The 11000-nt window shown below is 38.5% G+C and overlaps 1 protein-coding gene across 5 annotated transcripts in view; it reads left to right on the top strand.

Moving 5' to 3' along the window:
* Positions 1 to 11000, top strand: part of SYT16 (synaptotagmin 16) — a 262401-nt gene that overhangs the window by 242217 nt on the left and 9184 nt on the right. For 3 of the 5 annotated variants that reach the window (XM_082450420.1, XM_082450422.1, XM_082450424.1), the window contains one exon: positions 5742 to 5831. The exons of the other annotated variants lie outside the window; for them this stretch is intronic. In XM_082450420.1, coding sequence (XP_082306546.1) covers positions 5742 to 5831 — 90 coding nt within the window. The remainder of the gene's footprint in view (positions 1 to 5741; positions 5832 to 11000) is intronic. 5 annotated transcript variants of the gene reach the window in all.

The raw sequence follows: 11000 nt of genomic DNA, 5'->3' as shown, positions 1-11000 counted from the left end.
TGTTAGTCAGTCTGTGTTAAAGGCATTAGAGCAAGTTAGTAAGGAAAGCCCAGCACTCTGGAGAACAGAAGAGACCAGAGGCATAGTCCATATTCTGTATCGACGCTCAGAACCAGGTAAGAGCTATTTAAAATCCATAATAGGTGTTGATTATTAATTGTATGGCTAGACTCTTTTTTCCAGATACAGCTTTAAAAAAAAAAAAAACAAAACTCTGGATTTACTAAAGATCTGGATTTACTGCTTTCCCTGCAGAGCCTTTTCTGATCTCTTTCCCTGTCTTCCTGAGATTTGGTGAGATCTGAAAATTTTTCAGGGAAGAACATGGTGCAGCTGCAGAGAATGATGCGGAGGTGGATCACACAATCATGGCCTATTCCAGTCCATGCTGGGAGGCTTTAATTTGCATGCTGGGTCGTCCCAGGCAATACAGGGGAGAAGGACAGCATGGTGGCTAAGAAAGCATCAACTGGAGTGTGCCAATCTAAGGTCTTTGTCACTTACTAAGTGTGAGTTACTAAACTTTTTCGACTCTCAGTTTCCTCATCTGTAAAATGGGATCATAATAATATATACTTTCTAGGTAGGGATACTACATATAAAGCTGTGATGTTGAGAATGGTGCTCGTGAAACTTCATGCATTTCTATATAAAAGAAAATATGCCAAAGAGGAAACGCTTATAACATATTTAAAACTGAGTAGGAAAAAAGGCAAGTCCTCATTTTGAAACTGATTTCATTCCAGAAGTTTAAGTCAGTTTGGCATTTACATGATTTTTCATAGAATAGTGCTACAGTTTAACTGACAAATGTAACTGACATGCTGTATCTTTGCGACCAAAGTAATAGAAGACAGTGTTGCTGTGATGCTATTAATTAAAGCAGAAACCCAATAGTGAAGACAAAAGTTTTTTGTTTACATAGAATGCTGGTACTTGAGGAAAAGCCAGTTTAATTAGGAGGGGTTGAGAAAGTAGAAGGTTCTTTTGTGGAGATTCTGAAAGGGACCTCTTGGTACTTTCAAGGGCTTGAGATGTTGACGACATTGGTCCTTCATTATGTCTCACTTCCTTACACCACTAGCAGGACTTTGGCAGTCATCAGGAAGGCTTAGGATACAATTTTAGTTCCCATATGGAAGAGAATGAGAGAGAGAAAGGATGAGGGAACAATAGTTTTATGAGGTAACTGAGCAGCATTGGAAGAAAGAGGGTGTGAAGGGGAGAGGATGCAAGCTGGAAGATGAATAGGCCTGGAGTGGGGAGTGGAGGAGGGAGACGGTGAAGTGCACTCATCTCCCTGGTGAAGGTGGAAGGAGGGCAGGCGGAGCCTCAGAGCCCTGTGTCAGAGTGCACCCCAAGGGAGCTGCCTGCCAGGGGAAAGTCACCGGTAGAAACGTGTGTGTGGGTCACAAATCCTGTGCTTGAGACCCTCAGCTCAGAGGCGGTGACCTCCTTTGCAGAAAGGGGACATCAATCTTGCCTTGCAGACTGGCTATGATAATGTGAAGAATGGTTTTTAGGGAAGCCCAAAGGAAAAGAGGTTGAGCCTGTGGAGTGGGGACTTCTCCTCTCTAGAATATTGAAGGTGCTCAATCTTGATGGAAAGAGACAAAGGCTGGGATTTAGAAGCGAGAATCTTTTGCATCAAAATATATCATGAACCAAAAGATAACTGTGAACTTGCCAACTTGATCCAGCTAGATGACTATTCTGGTATTTTAAACTTTTCTTTCTAAGCAAGATAGAGGAGAGGTGGACAAATAATAGATGGAGTTCCTCTTCTCTTTTAGGGTCTTAGAAGAAATAAACCAATGAGATGTAAGCTCCCCTCCCGAGATTTCTGAGGCAAATCCTTGTGGGAGAAGTCTCAGTGAAAGGCAGGTTTTGCTCCGATGGGCAGGAGCTGGTGGGAGCATTCCTAGAGATGAGTCTCTACCACACCTTGCCCCGCCCCGCCCGCCCCCCACCCCAGAATGGTTAAAACTAAAAAGACAGATTCCCTCAAGTATTGGTGAGGTTGTGGAGAATACATTCTTAGGGGTTGTGTAAAATGGAATAACAGCTTTGGGAAGAGGCTTGGTAGTTTCTTATATAGGTAAACATGCACTGAAAATCCAGCAGTTCCATTCTTAGGCATTTACCCATAAGTTTAAAAAAAAAAAAAACAGGAACAAGAATGTTTGTAGCAGCTTTACTCATAATATGGAAAAATTGCAAAGAGCCCTTATGTCCTCATGAATGAATAAACAAATTAAGATATATTTCCACAGTGGAATACTATTCAGCAATATAAAAGGAACGAAATTAACGGAGGCATTCAACAACATGGAGGAATCTCAAAATCACACTGAGTACCTACTGTACGATTCCATTTATATGAAGTTCTAAAACAGGCAAAACTTATTTACATATAGTGAAGAAAAGCAGAAGAGGAGTGGTTGCTTCAGGATTGGTATTGGTATCAAGATGGACTGGGCATGAACATGAGGGAATATTCTGGGGTGATGGACATATTCTATATTTTGATAGGGGTGTGGGTTAAATGGATGTTTGCATTTGTTAAAACTTACTGAATTGTACTAGGCTTTGTGCATTTCACTGCATGTAAATTTTACCTTATAATAGAAAAGAGCCATAAATTATTGAACTCTAGTTAATGAAACACATGCTGAAATGTTTAGGGGTAAAGAACAATGATGGCTACAGCTGTGATGGATTGATGGATAGATAGATGCATAGATATGTGAAAAAGCAAACGCTGTTAGCTCAGGCTACCATAACAGAAATACCATAGGTTGGGTGGCTTAGACAACAGAAATTTACTTCTCACAGTTCTGGAGGCTGGGAAGTTCAAGATTAAGGTTATCACCTGATTTGGTTCCTGATGAGAACCCTCTTCCTGGTTTGTAGACAGACATCTTCTTGCTGTATCTTCACATGGCGGAGACAGAAAACATCTCTCTCATGTCTCTTCTTATAAGGGCACTAATCCCATTCATGAGGGCTCCACCCTCATGATCTAATTATCTCCCAAAGATCCCACATTCAAATAGCATCACATCGGGGATTAGGGCTTCAACATATGAATTTTGGGAGGATACATACATTCAGTCCATAGCATAAATGGAGAAAAATATAACAATTGAAGAATCTAGATGATGGGTATATGGGTATCCACTGTATAATTATTTTGAATTTTCAGCATATTTGAAAATCTGTTATAAAATATTGTGCATGAAAAGCTGGTCTGGTCTGGAATAGTTCAGCTGGGCCAGGTAGATAAAAATAAAACAAGAGTCTAGCCATTGATAGGGGCTACTGTGGTGGGCATTACATTTTTTTTTTTTAATTATGACATCTCAAGTTCCGACCTTATTCCCTTGACTCAGTTTTGCATGGAATAGACAGGGTACCAAGCAAATGAACCTGCGGGCATCTTCTGTAGCATCCTCCATAAACCACATCCATCCCAAGACAAAGTATGTGGTTGGGCATTTCTTTATTTCTAACTTTAACCTTTTCTCTATTCATCAGACAGATAGATAGATAGAAAGGTTAGTAGGTTTTTATATCTCCCTCCCTCCCTCCCTTTCTTCCTTCCTTCATTCCTTTCATTCTGGTGAAAATGCCCGTATTATAAAAATTTAAATATGTATATATATATTTCAAATCCTAGGAGGGCTGGGGAAGATAAAATAGGCTATTTGAAAATTACTGAAACTATTCCATAGAACCTATTCAGAAACAATATATAAGCAAGTTAACAAAATGAACTAATCTTAGCTCAAGTCAGGTAACAGTGTGCCAAGAACCATTCCAGGCACTTTCAAGGTAAAATCTCACTTAGTACATGTGGTCAGTGTTGTCATTATTGCTGTTAAGATGGTACAGGCTAGTCTACAAATCCGATGGCAAGGGATAGTCTCCACATCTGTACATGGCAGATGGCCCAGGTGAAAAAGCCTCTTATTGTGCCTGCTAGACATCTGAAATCCTGGTAGACTTTTTTTTTTTTTTTTTCATTTATTTGTGATCTGATCTTTATGATTTCTTTTTTATTTTTTTTTATTTTTTTTATTTTTTAACATCTTTATTAGAGTATAATTGCTTTATAATGGTGTGTCAGTTTCTGCTTTATAACAAAGTGAATCAGTTATACATATACACATGTCCCCATATCTCTTCCCTCTTGCATCTCCCTACCTCGCACCCTCCGTATCCCACCCTCCATATCCCACCCCTCTAGGTGGTCACAAAGCATCGAGCTGATCTCCCTGTGCTATGCAGCTGCTTCCCACTAGCTATCTGTTTTACATTTGGTAGTATGTATATGTCCATGCCACTCTCTCACTTTGTCCCAGCTTACTCTTCCCCCTCCCCGTATCCTCAAGTCCATTCTCTAGTAGGTCTGCATCTTTATTCCCGTCTTACCCCTAGGTTCTTCTGACCATTTTCTTTTTCTTTTTTTCTTTTTTAGATTCCATATATATATGTGTTAGCATACGGTATTTGTTTTTCTCTTTCTGAGTTACTTCACTCTGTATGACAGTCTCTAGGGCCATCCACCTCACTACAAATAACTCAGTTTAGTTCCTTTTTATGGCTGAGTAATATTCCATTGCTGATACACATTTACAGAAGCTTTTGAAAAAGTTACCATTGAGAATTAGAAACATTTGATTATCTTTTGAATTTGGCTTCATTGGAAAGCAGTTCACTAACAATTTAGCAGCTCTGTTCTGTTCTTTTCCGGGGCTTGCCACCCAGTTACTGTGTGGCCTCAACATTTGATTTAACCTCTCTGAATTTAATTTCTTTCCCTATTAAATAAGGTTAACTAGTTAATATTACTGATACAAGTCTACGTTTTTTAAAAAAAATGTTATCTGTTCTGTTGGCAGGTTCTCTTTCTCCGTCCTTCTACAGTGCATTACTGCACTGTGTATATATACACCCATATAATGGTCCTTGTCAAAAACTATCATTAAGATGTCCCCTCCAGTTAAGTTAAAAACAGCAAGTTCCCCAGCCTCTCAGCATGTGCATGAGTAGCCACGTGTGATAATTACATCCCAAATGATAATACTTACAGCAGCAGCATATTAACCTTGTTAGGTACTCACAATAGCAGAGACTAGAGGAAGGAAAAACAAAAAAGCAAATCAAGCTGGCTCGGGTTTAGTGTGAAGAACAAGTGGGATGCAGGGGGTTACACTCTATAGATGAAAGGCAGGGAAAAAAGGACTACATGGAAATGAACAGATATAGGACATACCACCTTCTTTTAAAGCTAAGTATAGCGAGTACTTACTAATAGCCATTATGTGCTTAGAATTAAGGCCAATTCATATGAAGATTTGTATGTGGCAATAACTTATTGATTGCATATGGGATATTCCTATACTTACATCATCTCATTAATTCTCACAACAATATCAAAGTTAGAAAATCTGAAAAGCAACAGGGGAGAAAATACAGTTACCATGGTATGTGAGGTATATCTCAATAATGCTGCTTTTAAAAAAAAACACAGCTTTCTGCAGAAGAATGACAGTCAGACGGAGGACAGACTTATTCACAGCAACGATAGAAGGCTGAGGACAAGGGGAGAATATCATCAAAGAGAAAAAAATACTCTCAACTTACTATTCTTTTCGAGTGAAGGAAGAATAAAGATCTTTTTCACAAAGTTTGAAAGGGTTTATCAGTGGAAGAGCTACTAACTGATGTTATTTCAGGGAGAAGGAAATCGAACTTAGAAGGAAGTAGTGAAGTGCAAGAAAGGAAAATGAACAACAAGAACAAAACAGATCAACATGTAGGTAAAGGTAAGCATGTATAAATTGCGTAAAGCAGAAACAACAATAGAAGGAAACATGCCTAATGTTGGGACTACAACAAAAACGTAGAAATGAAATTCCAGGCAGGAATAACATGAAGGATGTGAAGGGGAGATGGAAATCAGAGAATTCTAAGGTACTTATGTTGCTTAAAAAGAGGGTAGAGGTATTGATTCATTTTAGACATTAAGTCAAGTGTACATGTTAACATTTCCAACTTTCAAACCAGTAGAGAGGCTAAATTAGAATAAAGAAAATTCAGTTAATCCAATAGAAAGCAGAAAGAGATATTTAAAAGCCTAGAAAATGCAGAGTAGATAGCACAAACCAAAACAATAAAAGTAAATCAAAACATATCAGTGATCATAATAAATGTAAAGGGACTAAGACTGCTATGTAAAAGGTAGATATAATGTTAGATTAATATTTCTCTTCCTCCCAATCTCTCCCTGTCCCCCTCCTCACATACTCTCACATATACTGCAGTTTATATTGGGCCCACATAGCCTCACAATGTATAAGAAAAAGAAATACTAATTACCAACAAATTGGGCTTAGTTCAGGAATGCAAGAATGACTTAATATTAGGAAAATCTAGTGCAGTTCACATACCAATTGATTTATGAGAAAACCTGATCATGTCAGTAGTTGCAAAAGAAGCTCTTGATAAAATGCACTATCCATTATTGATAAAAATAACTCAAAGCAGAGGAATAATAGAAGGTGTATGCGTATAGGCTAGGCTATGATGCAATGACAAATTCTGCACAGTTCGTGGCTTAACAGCAAAGGTTTCTTTCTCCCTTGCATCACAGTCCAAAGTAAAGCAGGTGACTCTCCTCTAAGCTGTGACTAAGGCATACAGGTTCTTTCCATTTAATGAGGTGATAATATTATATTCAAAATGTGACCTGCTTTGTTGTCATGGAAGGGGAAGAGACAGGGGAGTGGTTGCCTATAGCTGTGATTGAAGGTGATATTTACCACTTCTCATATTCTGTTATTCAGACCTCAGTCACATGGCTCAGTCAACTAAAATCTGGTGTGAAGCCTACATCCTTAATTTGATACTTGACCTGAGTCACTATCACATTATTCCCCTAAGAAGGTTTACTGGGCCTTTGTTGTTTGAAGCCTTTTAAAATCCGTCTCTTACTGTTTGGAGGTCTGGAAGCAAGGAACTTTTCCAACCACAGAAAGGTCTGAATTTCAGGATTCTCTTTTTCCTTGCACATTGGTCAGTTCTTTCCCAAGCTTACTTTTCATCCTCACCCCCCAAATAAAGCCAATAGTACGAACACACACTTCTAACATTCTGTTTTTCAGTCTGTTTCCTTAGTTCTATAAACATTAGGCATATGCTCTTCCTTCCAAGTTATAGCAGATGGTGGCTTTACTATCACATAATATTGATTATGGATCTCCATTGTTCTAGCCTCTGATATTAGTTTCTTCATCACCTGGCACCCAACTTCTAGGCCAGTGGTCATTCTTGTGTTTTTATTTTGGTAGCATTCCAGTTCAGATTACCAGTTACTATATCAGTCAGATTTTGTCAGGAAAATACAAAATAGGTATTTTGAGTCAGAAGTTGTTTCTTATGGGTTTTAAGCATGGGAAGGCTTGTGATAAAGGCCAGGAAATCCAGAAGTATAGGCATCACAGGAAAGATGCCAGTATGATCTGAGCTGTGTACATATGAAAGGGATGATTCTCATAAGGATGTTTGAACACCATGGGTGAGAACCCTCATTTGCCATCTGCTTGCTAATGCCTGTACACATGCCTGCAACTGGGACTAGAGGGCTGTGGCACCCCTTTCCTTCTACTTACCAGTCTCATACAAGTCGCTTTCATTAGTGGATTTTAACTGGGATCTTACTGCAAGAGATTCAGGGGAATGTAATTTTATGTTTGGTAAGGGAAAGAGCTAAGAAAGGTAGAAATGGTATTAAATATCAACAACTAGTTTGTGGTATGGAAGGGAACTTGCTTAACCTTGATAGTGGGTGTTTTAAGAAAATAGACACTAGCCATCATTCTTAATCCTGAAATCCCCTCAAAGTCAAGAACGAAGTAAGGCTTCCCACTGGCATCACTCTCACTCAACATTAGACTGGAAACTCGAGGCAATTCAGTAGAATAAGAAAAAGAAATAAAAATTTAAAGCTTGAGAGGAGGAAACAAAACTTCCATTATTTGTAGAAAATATGATTGTCTACATTAAAAATACAAGAAAACCTACAAATTTAAACTAATAACATTTTTTAAAAATACAAACTTGTTTTCTAATACATCAATGACAGTTAGAAAGTGGAGTTTTAACACATGGATATTTACAAAAGTAACAGTACCTATGGTACCAAAGGATAACATTAATAAAAGATGAGTAAGAAAATTATTTTTAAAATCACAACACTGTTTGAAAGACACAAAAGAAAACTAAATAGTTAGATAAACCATGTTCATTGTTTAGAATAATCAATATTGTGAAAATAACAGCTTTCCCCAGGTTAATCTATATACCCAGTACGATCCCAATCAAAATCCTCACAGATTTTTTTTTTGGCATATTTTTCTTTTTAAAAAAAAAGCTTGACAAACTGATTCTCAAATTCATATGCAAGAGCCAATTAAACGAAGCAAGAGCTTAAAATAACTAAAATAGCTTTTAAAAAGATGATAGAAGGATTCTGAACAGATCAAAATATATTCTAAAATGATAATAAGTATTATCAAGTTAGGGGAAGGACACTAAAGCTGGACACGATATCTGATCGACATTATATTACAAATCAGCTGGGAGATAATGGGCTATTAAATGAATAATGCTTCCCATATAGGAAAAAATAATTAGATCCCTACTTTATACCACACACAAAGATCAGTTTAAGGTGGATTAAAGATCAGATGTGGAAAACAAACTCTTAAGACTCATAGGAGAAATGTGGAAGACAGTTGGGTTTGGGTAGGATTTCTTAAACAATTTTTTAAAATATGTCAACTGAAAAAGAAAACATTGATAAATCTGACTCCACAAAAATTTAAAGCATTTATACTACAAAAGTTACTACACAGAGGAAAAGGATAAGTTACAGGCAGGGAGAAGATATTAGCAATAAAAATAACAAGATTTTGTCTCTAGAATTTGTAAAGAGCCAATAATCTACTCCTAGGTATGTATTAGAGAAATTCTCAAATATTGGTACAATGTAAAATATAGAAAAATGTTCACTGAAATCTTTTCACTTCTTGGTTATTATAAGCAATTAAAATGTCCATTAATTAAGATTATGAATAAATAAATTGTGGTTTATTAATATACTGGAACACTCTACAGCACTTGAATCACAGGTGTATATATAATATAGGTAATATAAAAAATTTAATGCTGAATGCAAAAAAGGCAAGTTTTGGGAGGACATACAGTAAAATGTTAAATACTTTTTAAATGTGCAGAATACTGTTAAGTATATTTTGGATATCTTTATTTACAGCTATTTATATAGTGAAAGGCTAAAAACATACATGAAGATGATGAGCTACAAATCCAGGAGAGGAATTACCTTTAGTGATAGAGGAAACCAAACAGGATCTAGGAGGGATACTCAAGGATCTTCAATTATAACACTTTATTTCCTAAAAATCAAACAAAAAGCAAAAAGGTCCATAGTAAATACGACAAATGCTAAATATCACAAATCTGCATACTTGGATATGTGTACTATTATTCTCTCATGTATATTGAAAATATTTTATAATTATGAATACATTAGAAGCTAAGGGGAGGTTAAATGACCAAATTCTTTCCCTTACCCAGAGAATTGTGGTGCCTCACTCCCACCCCTCCCCAAGGCTGAGTCTATTACAATTGGTAGACCGTCATGCTGCCCACTGGCAGGTGTCTTGTATGAGCTATTTAACTAACTATTGTGGTTAGTTAAATAGTTAGGTATTATATTGTTTCTTTGGAAAAATGACTTCTGAGTCCCAAATGACATACTTTTGTGCCATGATATATTGGAGATATTTTACTGTCATAATTTTTTTGGTGCATGTGCTATCTTCCTTTATGGAGAAAGAGACAAGTGACCCATAGAGCAGTTGGCAGGCTGGGTCAGAAGAACAGCATCCAGAACTATCTAGGGATTGTGACCCATTCAGCCTGTTGATGATGGTTTTGACACCAAGAGGCGTCTGAATCATCAGCAGAAGATAAAATACTGCTCGGTGGGAGGAGGAAGCAAGATAGTAGAGTAGAAGGACATGCTCTCACTCCCTCTTGCAAGAACACCAGAATCACAACTAGCTGCTGGACAATCATCGACAGGAAGACACTGGAACTCACCAAGAAAGATACCCCACATCCAAAGACAATGGAGAAGCCACAATGAGATGGTAGGAGGGGCGCAATCACAGTAAAATCAAATCCCATAACTGGTGTGTGGGTGACTCACAGACTGGAGAACATTTATACCATAGAAGTCCATCCACTGGAGTGAGGGTTCTGAACCCCACGTCAGGCTTCCCAACCTGGGGTTCTGGCAACGGGAGGAGGAATTCCTAGAGAATCAGACTTTGAAGCCTAGTGGGAATTGATTGCAGAACTTTGACAGGACTGGGAGAAACAGAGACTCCACTCTTCGAGGGCACACACAAAGTAGTGTGTGCATCAGGACCCAGGGGAAGGAGCACTGACCCCAGGGGAGACTGAACCAGACTTACCTGCTAGTGTTGGAGGGTCTCCTGCACAGGCCGGCGGCGGGGGTTGGGGGGGTGGCTGTGGCTCACTGTGGGGACAAGGACACTGGCAGCAGAAGTTCTGGGAAGTACTCCTTGGTGTGAGCCCTCCTAGAGTCTGTCATTAGGCCCACCAAAGAGCCCAGGGAGGCTCCAGTGTTGGGTTGCCTCAGGCTAAACAACCAACAGGGAGGGAACCCAGCCCCACCCATCAACAGTCAATTGGATTAAAGTTTTACTGAGCTCTGCCCACCAGAACAACAGTCAGCTCTACCCACCACCAGTCCCTCCCATCAAGCCTCTTAGATAGCGTCATCCACCAGAGGGCAGACAGCAGAAGCAAGAAGAACTACAGTCCTGCAGCCTGTGGAACAAAAACCACATTCATAGAAAGATAGACAAGATGAAAAGGCAGAG

Source organism: Balaenoptera physalus (genome assembly GCF_965194825.1).
Source record: "Balaenoptera physalus genome assembly, chromosome: 2".
Classification (NCBI taxonomy): Eukaryota; Metazoa; Chordata; class Mammalia; order Artiodactyla; family Balaenopteridae; genus Balaenoptera; species Balaenoptera physalus.
Note: the sequence above shows the minus strand (reverse complement) of the source record. Positions and strands in the feature narration are given on the sequence as shown.